Source organism: Sorex araneus, chromosome X (genome assembly GCF_027595985.1).
Source record: "Sorex araneus isolate mSorAra2 chromosome X, mSorAra2.pri, whole genome shotgun sequence".
Taxonomy (NCBI): domain Eukaryota; kingdom Metazoa; phylum Chordata; class Mammalia; order Eulipotyphla; family Soricidae; genus Sorex; species Sorex araneus.
The window spans coordinates 319,871,669-319,892,031 of NC_073313.1; the positions used below are offsets into that span (position 1 = coordinate 319,871,669).

At 33.8% G+C, this 20,363-nt stretch overlaps 1 protein-coding gene across 8 annotated transcripts in view; it reads left to right on the plus strand.

Annotated features, from left to right (window-relative positions):
* CCDC85A (coiled-coil domain containing 85A) overlaps positions 1-20,087 on the plus strand; it is a 215,395-nt gene extending 195,308 nt beyond the window's left edge. For 2 of the 8 annotated variants that reach the window (XR_008627212.1, XM_055120159.1), the window contains exon 4: positions 18,165-20,087. Coding sequence is in view for 5 of the 8 variants with exons in the window: in XM_055120159.1 (XP_054976134.1) it covers positions 18,165-18,254 (90 nt within the window). In the remaining 3 variants the exon portion in view is untranslated. Of the gene's footprint in view, positions 1-6,980; positions 7,116-10,110; positions 10,231-13,795; positions 13,895-18,164 lie in introns of those variants that run through there. The other 6 variants (XM_055120155.1, XM_004609288.2, XM_055120156.1 and 3 more) reach the window with 6 other exon arrangements.
* The last annotated feature ends 276 nt before the right edge of the window (positions 20,088-20,363 follow it).

Consider the following 20,363-nt stretch of genomic DNA (forward strand, 5'->3'; position numbering starts at 1 on the left):
TTCGCACCTGGTCTTATGCTTGAATGACTTGACAAATTGATGCACCTACTAATAACCACAGATGTTGGCACATAATAAAGCATTTACATAACTTTAGCATGATAAGTCAAAGGTGTCAAACATACATCTTGATCATCCACTAATATATTAAATATATTGAGCAACAACTCTGTATAGAAAGAATACTAATCGTTGTGATTATGGAGATAATGAAAGCCAAATGTATACTCCTTAATGAGTAACAAGACATCTGAAATATTACTGTAAATTCTCATTGGCCTTAAAATTAAGTTATAAAGAGGCATTCCATCAACTCATCTTGAGGCGAGTGGTCAGAGGTAATTAAACCCATCTTAAGACTGAAAGAAGTATATGTTGGGGAAGAGAGAGTGAGAATAAAGGTATGAATGTGAATGAACAAAGAACCACAATCAAGAGAGTGACAGCATGGGTCATACTAGGATGGACAGTAGAAAAGCAGGTGATCGGCAAAAGTGCCATTGGAGCTCAATCCCGAAGAGAAGAAAAATAGTAATAAACAAACTGTTCTCTTATGAACTGTATTTAACAGAAATGTTTTTCATTTATATTACTCTAATGAGTGAAATATTAGGATTTCTCCAAAAATTCTTTAGGAGATTGTAAACAAAATATCATGTTTCACAACTTTGGGGTAATTATTCTAGAAGTGGACTTTGTTCCAGATGTTTGTTTGGAATAGAGGAAAGAAAATGAGCACAGAGTGGATGCAGCTGGTGTATGCCACCTCTTATATCAGTGACCGAGATCAACCATTGCTGCTACTGTCATGATTCCCTGTCACCTCTGGGGTGCTCTCACTATCCTGGTCCTCCCCAGGATCTCCTGGCTCTTCTTGCAGCCTAGAGACTACTTAGTTATGACATAAAATAAGAGAGCTCAGGGGTCATAAAGTAACAATCAGAAAAGAGATCAGAGTGCCTTATAAATTTTTGAGAGTATACCCATCATGATGAGTTCCAGTCTAAAAAAGGTCTGAATTACCATGCAATATGAGCTCTTATTAGCTAACCATACTAATTTTTTTGAGGAGGGCGCACTTCCAAGTGATGCCCAGAGTGTTCAGGGGCTGCTCCTGACACGTCTTATCCAACCTGGCCAGGGGTTCAGTGCTAGGACCAATTGTTCTATGAGAGGGCCCAATGATATAGTCTTGCAGGGACTCCCGGGCCACATATAGCAGGGCTTGGGAGATGATGTATGTTCTGGGGGTTGAACTAGGGTGGATGCACAGAAGGCATACATCTTAACCTTCAGAGTTTTTCTCTAGTCACTTATTTTCTATTGACTACTGGAGAGTCCTAATGTATAGTAAGAATTTAGTGTTTGAAACTTGTAACAAGCTGCTCTCAAAATAATCTTCTGCTTACTGAGGAGTCAAATACCAGACAGATTGCAACCCTTTGTTGAGTGGAAAGGAAAAAACAGTTGCTGCCCTGGTCCAGATTGCTCTCTACATGTGGTACATTGCCCTTACCTGCTTGTGGATGCATTTCTTACATCTGAGCTCTCATTTCTGTTTGCTGGTAATTTTAATATTTCTTGATATGGCTGCTTAAAGGTAGATAGAGAATCTATCTTTGCTCAGGTATGGGAGCTGTATTTATTTATTTTTTGCTAAGGAAATTTATTTTGTCCACATTATTTCTGCAAACTCCTTCTGCCAGTTTTGTTCTCTGTGAGATTAGTGTCTTGATTTTCAGGGCACTACAACATTTTGCGTTGCTTTACTCTGAGGGCTCTTTATCTTTGGACCAGTGCCCTGTGTTTGCCCATGTGTATTCTATTTTCCCTAGCTCTTTGCAGTAGGAGGGCCTGGATATTTTTATATTTTATTCTTTTTGTTATAATAATTTCCTATTTGGTACTAGAAATATGGCAATGTTTATATTTACACCACTTGAGTGCTGAGTTTCCTTCAAAATTATCACATGCTCAGAATCTTGTGGGTAGCTTGTGCTCATATGCAAAATCTACTATTGTACTATCATCAGTAATTTTTCTTGCAGTATTCCAATTTCCAGTCTTCCAAACTCAGTTTTTCAACTTCAGCACTCATTGAGATCTTGTATGGGGGCAGTGGGGAACATGTCCTGTACATTGTCAGATTTTTGCCTGCAGCCTTAGTTTCTCTCCATTAATCACTGATAGAAACCATTCCCTTTTGACTACTGAAAATATCTACAGACATTTTTGCCAGTATATCTCCCCTGGTAACTCAAGTGTTAAGAACTACTACTCTAATAGCTTATATTCTAAATAAAAGATTAACAGACAAGTTATAAAATTTGTTGACAAGAAAAGCAAAAGCATTCTTGAGCAATTACCTCTAGTAAATACTTAGTAAATTTTTGTTCAGTGAATAAATAAATGGATATCTGTAAATTTGGGGAATGATAGCATTTTAAATAAATATTGAATTTTCTTCATTTTTAATTAAAAATAATTGTAATTAAAATTTAAAATGCTTTTTAAAATTTAAAATGCTTTTCTAATGATTGGCTAAAGAAACTCTGGTATATTTACACAATGGAATACTATGTAGCTGTCAGGAAACATGAAGTCATGAAATTTGCATACAAGTGGATCAACATGGAAAGTATCATGTTGAGTGAAATGAGTCAGAAAGAAAGAGACAGACATAGAAAGATTGCACTCATATGTGGAATATAATGTAACTGAGAAGTACAAGTTGGCAACGATGCAACTTCTGGCAGATATCTCTCTGGACTTAGTTACTAAAATACTAAATTACAGAAACCCAAAACTGAGAGGCCGCTAAGTGTGGTCACTCGACCTCATACTTCTTCATCCTCAGCAATGGAAAACAAATTATCTAATGCTTCCTTTTCAGCAGGTCTGACTTTAGGGGAGAGACTCTCCAAACAATAATAGTGAGTTTTGTTGAAATATTGTATGCAATCAAAGTGAAAGTAAAGTGAAATTTATTAGTTACACAGGCGGGGGGGGGCTTAGGGTGGGGAGGCTAGGGGCGTGGGGGGGTTTGGGGTGTGAGGGGGCGGGGTGGAGCTATACTGGGATTCTTGGTGGTGGAATATGAGCACTGGTGAAGGGATGGGTATTCGAGCATTGTATAACTGAGATTTAAACCTGAAAACTTTGTAACTTTGTAACTTTCCACAATAAAAAATTTAAAAAAAAATAAAAATCAACAAGAAAAAAAAATAAAAAATAAAATGCTTTTCTATGGACATAATAAAATAAATATCACTTATTCTAGCAAAGCAGAAGTCTCTTAGCATTTATAAGTCCACACATAGCATCTTTGGGAAAGGTTTTTCATGGGGACTTTTAAAAACTCTTCTCATCTAACTTCTATTAGAGTTGTTTGCATTCAGCGTAAGAATGAAACTGATCAAACTGAACAAAGCGTCATTTTGAGACAAAGCAAAGCACCTTTGTCAGCAAAGTGAACTAATGCTTCCCCCTAAAATAGGTATGTGTTCTGATGACTTCCGATTCCCAATTTGGTGGTTGGACATAGCCTCAGAACTTATAAAAATGAAATATTTTTAACTAACAGAAAACCACTTTAGCTAATCAATGTTCAAACTTTTCAAAATGTCTTTTTTCTAATAGACAAAATTTCTGAGCTAAAATTACATAATGTGTTTGCTTCATATCTTAATAAGAAATTGAATTTTATATAACATATAAAAGCATAGCATTGTTTTTCTTGTTAATGACTTAAGTGTATACTTTTGTAAGGAAAAATAATGGAAATTTCTTAAATGTTAACTAAGATAATTCTATTAAAATTGTAATAAAATATATCCTTAAAATACCAAAAAGTCACTTAATCAAAAGTAAGTCCTGTAGTTCATTAAGTGTAATAATTTTGTTCAGGTATACATTTTTTGATTGATTCATTAAATTTTTTGAATTACTTCATTTTATTCCTTGATTTTGAAGTCCATTAATTTAATGACCATGGCAGATAATGTCCCAAATCTCAATTTTCATTAAAAAAAAGGAGGTAGCATGGATATGAGGCATTAAAAAAATATTGAATTTATTTTCATCAGACATAAGATAGTCTTTTTTCTATCTAGGATATTTGTTTATAGCATTAGAAGTCATAATTTCTATGATGAATACCACACAGTAAACAACCTGTACTTTTTTTCCAATAATCTTTATAATGTGCTGTACTTTGCTTTTAACATTTAGTTTAGACTATCTTGATAACTAAAATAATTTGCTGGTTATTCTATGTGCCAATATATAATGTAGCTGAGGGATACAGAAATTTTGTTGAAATTACACGGTCATTCAGACTTTCATTTATATAATTTTTGAATTTGGGAAAACTTCATAAAACAAAACAAATCAAAAGAAAATTCCTCAGAAAATAAAATACAGGTTTGTTTTCTTTAACAATTGTTTGGAGTTGTTCTCCCAATTGATGCTCAGAATATGGTTTCTTCCACTTCAGCCTGAAGCTATCAGAAACAACTTACTGAGTTAGATGTTTATCACTTTTATGAAGCTACTTTTATCAAGTAGCATGACTGATGATTATAGAAATTGCAAAGAACTAAGCTTTCTTTAGTGTGTAAATACCTTTGAGCTATATTTTACGGCCTAGTTGGTCAAAAATGTTGGCCAATGAGAACACATGTTTTTGGCATGAACTTAAAAAATAAAAAGAGATAGTACAGCGTGTAGGGCACTTGCCTTGCGTGTGACAGACCTGGGTACAGTCCTCAGGATCTCATATGGTTCTCAGAACCTGTCAGTAGTGATCCCTGAGCACAGAACCAAGAATAAGCCCTGAACATCACCAGGTGTGGCCCATAAAGTAAATAAATTAAATAAAGAAAGAAACAAGCAGGAAAAGAATTGCTAATGTGAACAAAAAGTCAGCAATGCTAACTCTAAAAGTTTACTTTTTCCTTTAAAATGGTTAGATTATTAGTGACTTGTTTTTCTAGAGAGATTTGATCTGTTAGATCCAAGCCTTTGTTTAATAATACCCACAGTCTATATTTATATGTCAAAAGTAACTTTTTTAGTTTCTTTAAGCTTCTGCAAGAAGCTCTTTCCAGAAGATTTATGAATTTTTATAGATGTTATCTTACATTTTATAGTTAGAATTTTAGGCATTGTGTTATAGTAAAGAGACACTGGAATTTTAACTCACTATATATTAAGGAAGAATAAAAGCAGGGATTCGTATGTTTTACCCAATTGTTGAATTCGAAAAGAATAATTGCTGAGGAATGTGCAAGAAGATAATCTAATCCAAAAAACAGAAATCGAGCTCTGCAGATTGGGGTAAGAGGTGAATTCTAAACCATTAGCCTTATTACAAATTATGGGCTATAATTCTTTTGATAATGAAAATAACAGTGATATATGAAGTGATAGTAAGAGAGCAGTGTTTCTGTGATGAAATAATTGTAGTGGTACAAATGCAAATATGCCCTTTTTTTTTTGTCTTCTTTGTGTGGAATATATGATTATTTCGTATGTAATTGGTATAGATTTCAAAGATCCAGAAAACAGTTCTGTGAATGCTAACTGCTGGCATTGCTTCTCTCTTTCACTTCCCCCAAGACCAGGTACATTTTCCTTATTGTTCAGACTTTAATAGTTAGAGAAGAATAAAAATTATACTCTACTAAAAGAGCACATTTTCCCTAGAAATGGATCAATAGTAATTTAAAACTTGCATGAACATTTTCAGTCCCTAAATATCTTAACTATTTTTGCTCTTGAATGTTTAGGCTATTTTGTGGTTTGTTTGCTTTTTTTTTTATTTCTTAGTACCTACTATTGTGAGGTAAAAATCTTAGTGAAAATTGGCAGGGATAAGAAATTATGTGTAAGAGACCAGAGCAATAGGGTAGGGTGTCTGCCTTTCATGCAGCCAACCACAGTTCAAGCTCCAGTATCCCATATGGTCCCCGAGCACCACCAGGAGTAATTCTTGAGCACAAAGCCAAGAGTCACATCTGAGCACAACCAGTGTGACCCCCACCCCCCCCAAAAAAAAGAAGAAAAGAAAAGAAATTGTGTTTAAGTAAGTCCATTTTGCTTCCAATCATTTTAATAGAATTACATAGTTTTGTCAAGCAAAAACACTGACAACTAGGGAATTTTTTTTTTTGTATCTTTATTATCTCATTTCTTTTTCTTTTCTTTTTCTTTTGGCCACACCCAACAATGCTCAGAGGTTACTCCCAGCTCTGTGTTAAGGAGTCAGTCCTGGCAGTGCTTGGGATGCCAGGGATTGAACCTGTGTTGGCTGCATGCAAAGCAAGCACCTTACCCTCTGTGCTATCTCTCTAGCCCTGTTCATTAATTTCTGTAGTCAAGTCAGTACAGGAGTTTGATAATAAACTGGTTATTAAGATATTTTTATAATTATGTGTATCTCTTACATAAAAATATATTTTAATGTAACAGTGACCTCTTAGCTTACTCGTCTCTGAGTATGTAATAAGCTAAGAGGTCAAACTTATTTGATCAAATTTATCTGATGCAGAAGTAGTTTTCTGAGTTCTGTTGAACATATTTGCTCTATTCATATTTCTTACTAAAAGGGCATAGAATTCCCAATTGTATTTCAAATAATTTATTTTGAATTCTGCAGTTACATACTTGAAAGATTTACAGTCACTCTGTTGCTAACAAGTAAAACCTGTAAAATAAATTAGCTTTATTTACTCTGAAATTTGGCATTATATACCTCTCCCTTTGTCAGAATCTTTAAAAAGTAATCAGTGCTAGCACTGCTATACAAGATTTCAAACTGGTTTTCAATTTTTTTTCTCTCATTAAAGGTGCATGTTACAGATTGCCATTGTGGTCATTGTGGTTCATTTCATTAAGTTTCTTGTTCTATCTGCTTTTTTGAGATTTGGGAAACAGTACTTTTTTTCTGAGTGATTGTGCTATATTGTTCCAAATATAAGGCCACCCAGAATAGAAGGCAACCTCCAACTAGAGACAGCTCAAATATGGAGAAAGGCTGGGGGCCCAGAGCCCGGCGGGTCTTGCAGTGGTGGCAAGGGTGCGGAGGAATAGGACGATGCCTGCCCACTCTCCCGGTGAGTGAAGATGAGTCAGTTGCTGCATTTGCTTGTGCATAACCAGATGACTCTGTTGCTAGCGGGAAAGTTATACTGGGGGTTAGAGAACAAGTCTCTGTACACATGAAAGAAAGTTGCTGTGTGTCAAAATCTGGGGAGGAAGAATGGGATTTAGTCTTTTGCCTCCCAGACAATTTTTTTGTTAGTGTTTTTGGTTTTTGTTTTTATCCTAAACCTGGGTTAAACATTGAAATAGTCCCTGGAGAAGAAATCTGCAACTTTCATTAAAAAGGTGTAAAGGGTTGATAAAAATAGATTGCTAAATACCTTCAGATGTCTCTGGTCCAGCCTACGACACTGTTCCTTATCCTTTTAAACTGACTACTGACCCAGGAGGGGACACATGCATAAAATTGATCATATGTAATTTGAAAACAAACAGCTCTAACTAGATGGAAATAATATTTCCCATTTTATAAGATTTCCCTTCTTTAAAATTTCCTATCATCAGAGACAGTCAAGTTATAAGTTAAATAAATAGGGTTAATCTTATGAGTAGACTCCAAAGGACAGCTTAAAATCAGTATATTGGTATTTCCCTCAAGCATGTTTTTAAAAATACTTTTGTAAAAATGTATTAGTCAACTCAGATTAATATTTAGTTTATAGAATTGTCTTCCTTCAGTATATCTATATACTGATTCTACTAAGTATATAGGAAACTAACCTTTTATAGTAATTAAATGAGTTGCAATAGTTTGGTTTAATTGATTTCATTACTATCTATAAGACTATTTAGCACCTCTAGGTATACAACATTACCAGGCATTTGGTTAATCTTCATGACTTCAAAAATTTTTCATAAAATCTCATAAAATATGAATTTAATTTTTTTGGTGATTATTTTATTGGTTCATGACTCACAAAGGAAATTGAAATTTAATTCCTGAAGGATTGCTTCTTATCATCTTTGTTATTTTTGTTGTTACTTATTATTGCTATTATTATTTTAAAGAATCTACTTTAATAAAACATTGTATGTTTCTGAGTAGATAAGGAGAGTCAGTTTCACCCTTTTAGCAAAGAAACTAATCAATTTTATAGATTCTCCTAACCCAAAATGCCTGGAAAAACAGCCAGTATTGATTATGCCAGTCATTTTGCCATGTCTGGAAAGGAAATCTTTGAAATAGACAGCTGTGCATAAGAAAAAATTCGAAAACTTGAACTGGATGAAGGATTATATCTCAAGAAGTTAGACTATCAAAGGGAAAATGGCACTGCAATAGTGGATCTTAATTGAGAGTTTTGAGTCATATTCTACATGAGTTTGAAAATATTTTTAAAACTGTTCCCAAAGTGGAACTAGTAGAGAAAGTGAATAGCTGAAGAACAGAGCTATTCAGGCAAGAAGAGCTTCCTTTATAACTTTTTCATTTTGGAACCATTGATCGTTAAAAAGAAAGAGGAAATGCAACAGTTGAAGGTGTGTGTGTGTGTGTGTGTGTGTGTGTGTGTGTGTGTGTACATGTGTGTGCACGTCCTCACACACATTAATTGTATTGGGGTGCCATTATGTTTGATTTAATCTGAATTACAAATACAGAAAGCAGATTTTATAATTTTTCCCCAACAGGAGTTTGGGACCGTTGTAATTGGATTTCCTTTGTCACTACTACTATTAATTTTTAGTAGCGTGGAGGACAGAGACTAGCAAAGGTGACCTAAAGGTCATTTTCCACAACTTCTTTTCCTTGTGAGCTAATAAGGGTGAGGTAGTAAATGATTTGATTGCATAACTCTCTGAACACAGCAAAGAACATTGCCCTGGTTTGTGAGGCAGCAAGGTAAGGGAAGCCTTTGAGGACAGAGGAAGTGACAACAGCAAAGGAGACAGTATACCAAATTGAATACATAACACTCTTTCTAAAAAGCAATGGGAATTGTTCATTTATCTAAAGTGTCGTGATTTAAATATTTTCTATATTTGTAACATCTTGTGTGCGAAATCTCTCTCTCCCAACCCTAAAATGTATAATGTGAAAATTCTGTAGATTCTGAAAAGTTTGTATCCCAAACCACTGTTGCTTCTTTCCTTTATGAATTCACATATTAGGATCCTTCCGTGCTGCCTTTTAGGATTAGATTCTTAGGATCAATTTATTTGGAATAGACACTTGTTAATTCAGTTATGCATAAAATACTGTAGATTTATTGATGAACAAAAATTAAATCACTCAAGACCCTATGAGGTTAATGACCTCCATAAAGATGGGTTTGGAAAATTTCCATTAGACTGTTTTTTTAGTAAATTAGGTAACCACTGCTCTTATTTCTTTCCTAATCTATGTCTTTCCCCAAGCAACCCACCCAAGTTATAATTCCGGGTTTCTCTTTTTCTTTAGTTCTTTAGTTTAGGTAACTGACTCTCACAGGTCAAATTACTCATGTTCAAGTTCTGATTTCTCCAGTTGAGGTGCCACTAAATGGAAAATATGTTATTTGTGATATTATCTCCTCTTTAAAAAGACCAGAAAATAAGAAAATTCTTTATTAAATTGCATAAATCTCTAGAAAATGTTTTATTTCCCTGAAGAAGGGTTTTATTAATTTTTAAGAATAAGAATATGGTGTGTATTCATTTTCTGAAGCATAGGAAATACGACATTTGGCTTGCTGAGTGAGCATGTATACCTCAGCTCTGGAGTAGCTCAGATATTTCTCATTTTTAAGTATCATTATGTTTCAAAAATAATTCTTAAAATTTTGTGAAAGCCATTCTTTGGTGGCATAGATCCATTTGAGAATTGGATCATAGAAATTAGTCAATTAAGTTTTCTTGCTGGTCATGCAAGAGGTCTGTTTCAATATGCAGGTTAAAAGCAGGACATGCTGGAAAAGAATTAACAAAATGGCTAATTCTTATTTGGCAGTTGAATTGAATATTGAACGACATCTATGCCATTCTAAACGACTTTTGTTTTAATAACAAAGTTGTTGATTTTCTACTAAGGGTTCTTTTAGGTTGTCATCAGGGGCTGATGGGAGTAACAGTTCACCCAACACTCCAGCTAGCTTCAGTGGACATACCACACCTTCTCAGCAGCCTGAACCCGTGGTACACTCTCTTAAGGTAACCTACTGTGTGCAACCATCTATCCAGAGCTTCAGTTGTGTTGTGGCTTGTTCACTGTAGTTTGGTAGTCTTCACAGTCTTGTTTTAACCATAGATATTTTATTTTTTGAACTCTTGTTATATAACTTTATCTTAATTTCTGAAGGTTTTTTTTTAATAACTGGATTTCAGTACTGTGGTTGAATATTTTATCATTTTGTTTCAGATAATGTGATTCATGTATTTTTACATCAGATTTGGAGTTTGTGCATGTATACCCATATGTGTAAAAGTATTGTCAAAGGTATTGTTTGTGTAATGTTTGCATCATGTTTCCAAATTTAGAATTAGTAGTTTGCCAAAATAAAGAATAATACCATATTTTTCTTTATATAATGAAATACTTTGTGCAACTTACTAAAAGGAAGCATTGATATTACAAGAAAATAAAACTTGAGAGCCGGAGAGATAGTATAGTGGATTGGGTGCTTGCTTGGCAAGCAGCCAATCCAGGTTCTGTCCCTGGCACCCCTTATAGTGCTCCGAGCCCACCAGGAGTGATCCCTGAGTGCAGAGCCAGGAGTAAGCTCTGAGCACTTCTGAGCTCCAATTGTGATCCCAAAATAAAATAAAAATACTTCAAATTTTAATTAATGCTACCTTATAGAGTCATAGGAAATAGATGTGTGGTCTTTAAAACTATTTTACTTTTGACTTTACTTAGATTGACAATGACAAATGATTTCACTGAAATTTTAATAAATTTTAAGATTTCCAACAAATGAAACTTACAAAAATAAACCACATATGTAAATAATATGCAGCACAAATATATTCCTAAAAGAAGACGCGGTCTCAGGCAATAAAAGTCGCTTTTGAAGCTGAGACTGTCCATCAAGCCTTTCTGAGCTTACTATAGGTAGATTTCTCTAGTCCTGCTTTTGCAACAAAAGTTTCACAACTTTTTTGTAATAATTTGGCTTCAGAATGGTATCTGAATTAAATTGGAGATGTACATTTTTGGAGTGGCCCATACTATGATCCATATAGCAAATATGTAGATGAGAACTTCATAATATTTTACTGGAGGTGATTCAAGTGCAAGCAAAAAATTAACTTCCTTGTTACATTTTGCTGTAATGGAAATCATTGAGCGAGTTTCTCCCAAGTATTAATTTATTGCTAATGGAAAAGGTATATCAGAATTACACTGGTCACCATTGACAGTGCACTTGGCATTACATATCTAGATTGGGATAGTTTATATAAAGTGAGTATCCAGGCAGATTTCCTGTGACAGAACACCAGAGTAAAGGGTCCTGCTACTGGTTTCTCTTTGTTCTCTGCAACAGCATTTGATTCTGTTTGACACAAACAGCATGCTAAACGTGCTGTTACTTCAGCATGAATCAGGTGCTCTCTGAAAAGTATTTTATGAATAAAAAATGGACCAGACAATAGCTTAGTCTTTTAATATTACTCCCTCTCACACTCCAAAAACAACTTACAGGCTTGACTTTCAAATTGTTTGAAAGCAATTTTAACTTGTTGCCTTGATAAAGTGCCATTTGAATCAGATCTACATAATGGGTTGCACTATAGTCTTAATAATTTTCAGTGGAACGGTGTCAGTTTGGCCTAAAAAGAAGGGAAGGCAGGGAAGAACTTTTTAATTTCTGAGAGTTAAATCTCTAATTTTGATATAAAATTTTTTCTTGAGAGGAAGAAATTGTGTTGTCATCAGAATACTTAAATTGTCTTTCTTGGCATGTGGGCAATAGTGAACAATTGAAGCCACTTTATTGGATAACCAGAGGCTTTTAACTATAAAATTCATTTCCTTCCATGACTCACTGTGTCTGAAACAGAAATATGTGCAAACGTAGTCTACAAAATAAAATGCATCTTAAACATTTATTGTAACCTGGCCGGAGTGATAGGACAGCAGGCCAGAGGCTTTCCTTAGACATGGCTGACCCAGATTCAATTCCTGGAACCCCATATGGTCCTCCAAGCACCAAATAGTGACCCCTGAGCACTGCTGTGTGTGTCCCCAAAACAAACACAATTATTGTCACCATAAAATGAAGCCACTTGGCACATATTGTTTTTAAAAAGCAGTAATCTAGAGCAAATTAATATAAGATTTTTGTATTCCAAAGGTAGTTATAACTATAACTGGCTCAGATCTCAAAATCTGATTTTGGGGGAAAAAACCTCTAGTCTTTAATACACTAGGCTCTCATTTGGAGTAGGTGAAGTTGTAAATCAAGGAGAAAAATGATCCCACTTATAATAATGTTACATTTTTCTTGATTTAAAACTGATAACTATTAATTGGAGCTTGATTTCTAATTTAGTAGAAATTAGTTAATTTGAAGTATACTTCTCTCAAGGATTCATTACAAGCCAAATCTGTGGGCAAATGAACTTGTTCTAGGAGCTCTTAAAGATATCTATGAATATTCTCTGAGAATAGTCTAGTAGCATTCACTGAATTCTGCCTTCTGCCTAGTATATAGGCAGAACTAACTAAACTTCACATGAGTATCAGGGTGAAGCTTTGATTTACAGCTTCTTACCCACATAATAATGATGTCCAGAGTCTTGAGATAAACTAATTTACAAACTATTCTCATTATTTATTATGAGATTGAATTTTAATGAACATCAATATAGTCTTAAGTGTCTGCAAACTTGATAAAGATCCCACTTCAGACTTGGGCCATTTATTGTGACTTAGCTGTTTACTAATGTTAATTCTCTGGTGACACTTCAGCCTTTAGCATTAACCACAATGAGAACAAAACCATGGAGTCCCAAAGTTCAGTATTGATTCTATTTAAATTTTTAGGAAAGCATTAGTAATTTTTTGTGCATCAGTGATTTAAATTATAAACTGAAAGAGAAGAATAATATATAGCATTCAATGCCAAAATTTTATTGCCTTTTAGAGAAGTGGAGAAAATTTGCTTGAATAATTTCTCAACTTTTGCTCACATATTTTCACCTTAAAGAGTTACTTTCCATGTTGCTATCAAAGAGTCTTTCCTTGGCACTGAGAACATGTTCAGGTCAGTGATGTTAGTCCTAATAAGGGCTCTTCTGTACATATTCCTGGATTCCGACCAGATTTACCATCACTATCATCTTTTTTTAATTTATCTTTTCTATTGGCCATGTCTACATATCACTTGGACTGTTTGGCATACTATTAATTAACTGCTCATCTTTACAACAGAGCAAAAATGACTGTCTCCAAACAGCTATCTTAAGTCATTCTAATGACCAAATTAGCTAAATGAATCTAATTATTTTAGGTTTTAATGAGTTTGATTGACTGTTGGTGATGAAAAAATTGTTTATAATGTCCATTTGAAATTTAAGGAGAAGTTCTTCTAGAGAGGTTGATTATTCACAACCATCAAGTGCTGTTAAAACTTTTGCCATATACTAACCCACTCTGATATGCAGACACGGAGAAAACTAAAGGTTTTACGAAGTGGAACTCATTGCTGGTCTTATTCATAACTAACAAGATTTTTCACATGTGAAATTTGCTTTTCTTTTTCAACAAATCCAGGTCTTGGATAATGAGGAAACTATAGATCGTCAGCAGGGTAAAGAGTATGAACATGACCTTAGTGAGACAGAAAAAGCTATAGTCAGAGAAATGTGCAATGTAAGTTTAATGTGCTTTATTGTATATTCTGTGTTGAAAGCTTCATCACAGCATACTTATTGCTTTATGAATACCTACTTTAAAAGTTCTGACCAAACGACTTTATATTTTTCTATAAAAATAAAGCAAATTTCCCTTAACTCTATCATTAGAGTACTTATCAAAGTTTTATTAACATAACAATCATGTTATAAATTATCTTGTAAATTTTATTTAGGTAACACAATCAACTAATTTTGTATTCTAGGATGATGTGTGAAAGTTTCTAGGTAATGAATTTGTTACCCATAATATTATTTCAAGTGTTTAAAAATGGAGGTTTCTGTTTCATACTTTTAAGAAGTTCCTTCTAAAATTTGTTTAAATTCTCTAATTAACAAAATACACACATTTGCCAACAGATTTACTTGCAACTATATTTGCAAAAAGTATTTTAATAGGTGATATGTTCTTTGTTCTTGCATATGACGTGTTTCATATTTTTTCATAAAATGGTAAAAATAGGCTTATGTGACAGATTCAATAAATTTACATGGAACTATGAAGATAAAAACTTAATGAAAGAAATTGACATGCTCTTTGTGAAGTGTATCTGTAATCACCAATCTATTTCATATTGTATTATTGATCCCTGACTTAATTTAATTTTAGTATATTATGAATGATAGACCATTTAATTAATAATAAAATTTGGATCTGATTAAAAAGCAAAGGATAAGCATTTTTGAGGAAAATACCATTAAAACATATAATGGCAAGTTATATTAAACACTAATTTGATTGATTTTTAATTTTTCTTTATCTATTCTTTATCCTTGAAGATACCAAAAAATTCTCAAAAGTGCCCCTAAGGTTTAAAATAATCAGGTCAGTGACTAGAGTGATAGCACAGCGGGTAGGGCATTTGCCTTGCACTCGACCGGCCCGGGTTCGAATCCCAGCATCCTATATGGTCCCCCGAGCACCACCAGGGTTAATTCCTGAGTGCATGACCCAGAAGTGACCCCTGTGCATCAACAGGTGTGACTCAAAAAGCAAAACAAACAAATAAATAAATAACAATCAGGTCAAATATTTTCAGATACTTATTTATCTTCTTTAGTGTTCCTGGAATCCAGTAAATGTTACATCAGTCCTGTAGGTATTTCATATGTGCTAGGTAATCATTTGTCACTTGCTTGTTTTGTGGTGTTTTTTCTTTCGCAACCTTTTCAGGTTATCTGCTTTACTTTCCTGTTCTCTGTCTATGTTTTGTCTGTTTTCAAAAGATCGTTAATTCTAGATGTAATAATGTTCCAAATTCTACAACTTTGGGGCCTATAAGTTAAAAATCTGGGCTCATATACCCGGGACTCCCTATTTCTTATTCATTTATTATGAAATGAGAAAGTTTGGGCAACCAAATTATGGAACCAGAAGGGCACTCTAGAGGTTAACCCCATTGGTTCTCTGAAGAGTTGTCTTAAGAGCTCCTTTATAATTCACATGTCTTGAGTTCAGCTCAGACCATGCTTGATTTGGAAAGGTACCTTTGGGTAAGAACCCCAGAACTTGGAATTTACATTTGAAAAAACTAGTAAGATTCTGAAATTCAGTTCCTTGCTTAATTATTCTCTAATGAGCAGTATAGTCAGGAACATGTCTGGTATCTTCTTGTGACTAGCTCTTTCCAATTCCCTAAGAGTGGTAAACGTGGGTCTTATATTTTTCTCCTGAAGAATGAAGATCAATATATCTAGCAGTGAGTACCATTTCTGTTGTGTTCAATGTCAGAATTCCTATAAATGAATAAAATGACAGGATTGTTTTTTCTCCACTGGATAATAGGAAATTTATTTCTTACTAACAGAAGAGAACCACTTGTGAAATGAATCTTGATTCGTTTTGTGTTGGTCATTTTGTTTACCAGTGTCTCCAAAAATAATTTAAAAGGCACCATACGTTATGGCATTTATAGCACAGCGGGTAGGGCATTTGCCTTGCATGTGACTGACCCGGGTTCAATTCCTCCCTCCTTCCGGGAGAGTCTGGCAAGCTACTCAGAGTATCCTGCCCGCACAACAGAGCCTAGCAAGCTACCCATTCAGTATTCAGTATGCCAAAAACAGTAACAAGTAGTCTCACAATGGAGATGTTACGGTGCCTGCTTGAGCAAATCGATGAACAACAAGAGGACGGTGCTAAAGTGCATTATTGTTTTTATATAAGATAATTCACAAATCTAAAATCTTGCCCTCTTGTTTTGAAAAGTTCTCTAGATCACTTTATTTTAGCTTTCCTTTTTTGAATTTGTTTTACAAAATTAGAGAAACATTGCAAGCTAACCCAAACCCGATTATTAGTACTATTATATTGGAATTTAACTGAAAGCCAAGAAGTATTGATTTAAATTAATCTTTGTGACCTTCGTAAATTAACTGAACATAGAAAATAGTGAATACTTGAAAACAAAGCTACAAGTTATGGTACAGTACAAATAAGCATTTTTTTTATAAACTAGCTAAAGTTGGGAAACATACTTGAAAAAATATGGGCTTTTTTAAAAATGTCACAGAAATATAAAGTTTCATTATTGGTTCTATGATTGAGAACTTAAGGGTAATTAATAGAAACTTTGCCTCAGTTTCTGGTATTCATACTGAAAATAAATGCTGACACCTGAACAATAAAAACCAATTATTTATACCACCATCATCTTGCTTAGAGAACATGAAGAGCTTTTATTTTCTTAAGCTATAAGACACAGATAAGTATAATGTATTCTCATAAACTGTAGATTCATTTTTAGGAATGGTTTTATTTCAGGCTTGCTTGTTTAATTCTTGTAAGTTCTCTGAGAAGGATGAAATACTTGAGTGATCATCTCAGACAAATACTGCTATAATCATTTTTTTCCCAACTATTTAGGCTGTAACTATTACTCCCTTCAAATATGACAGGATCGTTGGTTTAGAAATGAAATTAGAAGATAGAAACCTACATTCATGTTTTAATATGAATGGCATTTGGTTTCCCTGGGTATTAACTCTATCTTAAAATAAAACAAAAGTAATTTCTTATGAATATTTAATGAACCCATAGTTTTGTGTTCATGTTTATTTAAATTTTTGTTAAATTAATCAACCTGAACATAGTCTTTATAATGAAAAACTTCAGGATTGTTTGTTTGGCTGTTAGTGTATACTTTTCTAATCAGTTTTAGTATGCTGGTATATCATTGAGTTTAGTGTTTTATTTTATATTACTTTTATACCTTTCTTTAGCACAGTGGTAGGGCATTTGCCTTTTACCCGGCCAACCCATGTTCGATTCTTTCGCCCCTCTCGGAGAGCCTGGCAAGCTACCGAGAGTATCGAGCTCGCACTGCAGAGCCTGGCAAACTACCCATGGCGTACTGGATATGCCAAAATCAGTAACAATAAGTCTCAGGATGAAAGACGTTACTGGTGCCCACTCGAACAAATCGATGAGCAACGGGATGACAGAGACAGTAATACCTTTCTTTTACATTTTTCTTACTCTCACCTTTTCTGATGTCCTTCCGCTTTTAATATATAGTAATTCTTTTAAATCTATTTCAGTGTTTCTTAAAGTCCTTCTTCTTATCATTTCCCTGTAAATGGATGCCTTCTGTTTGCATATTGTTAGCTGATCATATTGTTAACTAAGATTTATGATTACTAGGGCCCCCACTTTGCAGGAAAAAGCAGGAGAATTTACTAGTGATCTTAAGGCTACCTGTTCAGGTAATAAATAGCCCAAGAACAAAGTTCTCTCATTTTCTTCAGTGGATTAAACATTTTGAGGATTTAACGTCTTTTCTTAAGGATGTCTCTTATAGGTAGGAGCCAGGATAATTTTTCTTAGGCGTTAATTCTGGCTACTCATTAAAAATTACTTTAGGAACTTTTAAAAAATAAAGGTGCCCATGTTTCACCTCCACACAATCCAGTCAATACCAGAGACCTGAAATTACTGTTTAGTTGCCCAAACATGATTGATGTGCAGACAACTGTGAACCAATCTAGTGTAAGATGACATAGAGTTCTTTAATTCTCTGTCTTGGTTGCTAATTAGTGTAGTAGTTTATCTACTGAGTAGGTTTTTTTTGTCATTTAGATGCCTGTTCCATTTGTGTTTGGACTCACTTGTGTGGCTGTTTTTGTCTCTTGTCTTCAAATTCCTCTTTGTCCTTCTAACAAAATCCCCTTTAAAAATCATAATTACTTTGTGAAAGAGGTCAAATAAGATCCTTTTTTTTCTCTTTAAGGTTGTGTGGCGGAAACTTGGCGATGCTGCAGGTTCCTGTCCTGGAATTAGGCAACATTTGTCTGGAAACCAGTACAAAGGACCTATGTGAGAAGCATTCTCTTTGGAACATAAGATCACCACTGCCAGAAAGAGATAAAGGAAGCAAGAGTGATTTCCGCAAACCTGAACTCATGGAACATGGAGTGATTGTCCATTGCATCCATTTTCTCTTTAAATCCTCAGTATAATTAAAGCTGGATTGTGTTTCTCACTTCTATGTTCACAGCAGTCAGTCTCAAACAAGATAGTTTGAGAATTACCATTTTGGTACCAATATTTTCATTAGAACTAAAGTAGTTTTTGACTCCTCATATCTAAGATTCTTACTGGGAAACTGCATGACTGGCCGATTTCAATAGAGCTTCATTGGTTCTGATAGTTGACTCATTGCATATAATGGTGGAGTTTTCTACCATGTTTTATTGAAGATAAGAACAGATGTCTACAACCTTCCCAAGTTTGAAAGTTGGCCACTTCTTATGTTTGAGGCAATGAATATTAGTTTCCTAATACATATTTAATGTGGATACAAGATAAGATTAGGTTTCTGAAATTTTGTTCTGATGTTTGAGGTGCTAAAAATACCATAGAAATTTTTCTTACCAGCTAGAAGGGTAGAAAGACTTTGTAGAGTGCTTATCAGACAGTACCATTTATGTCAGCTGATCAAAATAACTGTTTCTTTTAATCTTAATATATTCATGAAGATACATTTGGGGGATATATCAACCTCTATATTCATCAGTATATTCATTGATGTAGTATTAACAATTTTAATGAAATAAACAAGCAAACACAATTTTTCTAAGTGTTTCCAGCTGTGAGATGTCAATTTCTACAGTTTAGTTTCTAGACATGCTGTTATATTTAATAAACTTTATGTATACTTTAAAATATTGCACTGCATTATGAAAATAGCTTTTTTTGCCTATAGCAGCTATCTAATGTTTTCTGAAACTGGCGCATGTCTTTCATTATTGAGGCTAACAGATCTTTTTCAGATTGTTTAAGGTTTGAAAAAGAGGTGTGCTAGCTTTGCTTAGTTTTCTTCTTTTGGAATATGTGTGTGTGTGTGTGTGTGTGCGCGAGTGTGTGTGTGTGTGTATACATATATACATAGACCTGTATTCATATATACACACACACTTATACTTTTAGACTGTATGTATTGAAAATGCTATGGTAGATATTTTGTGTTTATTCAAATGATAAATGGTAGTTTCTTGTATGGATGTGCAAGAGGCCTGTGACAGAATGCTAAATTTTTATTGTTGTTTAAGATTATAAAAGTAGGAATGCAACAATTCCCAGTTTTTAAATTTCTTCTAAATTGCTCAGATTTAACTCATAGTAAATACTTTGTTGTTGTGGTTGTTTTTAAATGGGCTCATTACACAGTGGGCTCAATATATACTGTATTAATTGTCATTGGTACAGAAATGTGAAGGAATTCACTATGCTTTTCAGTATTTAGTGTGACAACATCCAACCCTCTTTTCAGAAAACATTTATGAATTAATTTACTGTAGAATTATCTTTATTGTAATTGGATAATCACTTAAACCTATCTTTCTTTTAAAGTGTTACATATTTTTAAATATTATTGTTCTCTAAAAGAAAACTGCTTGCTATATTTACACATTCTCTCACAGAAAATCTTTCATCTTTAAATTGTTGTATTCCTACATACTGAAAACATTTAAAATAAGTTCTGTGCCTGCAGTAGAGCCTGCAGAAACTAATACAAAGAACACTGGTCTTTTGACAAAATACTTGTGTAAATTTTGATACTGTATTAAAACTATTTTTTTAAAGTTCTGCATAAATTGAGTATTAAGTATGTGTTCATCTTAGCAATAGTAATAAATTATTTAATCTCTCAGTGTCGTTTTTCTTCAAAATGTTTTCCTAGTCACTGAATATCACAGTGTTCCTATAGGATGCTCATACTGATAGTAAGAGATGTTTCACTATCTTAAGCATATAACAAACACATGCTGTAAAATATGTTAATATTTTGGTATTTAATATTCCAAATTTGAATTTAGTATTCAACATTTTCTATGATAATGTAAAAATTTAGAATGATATTTAAGAATATGAGTTGTATTATAAAGTATTCATTTCATAGACTTATTAAATTTGATTATAATTGTTC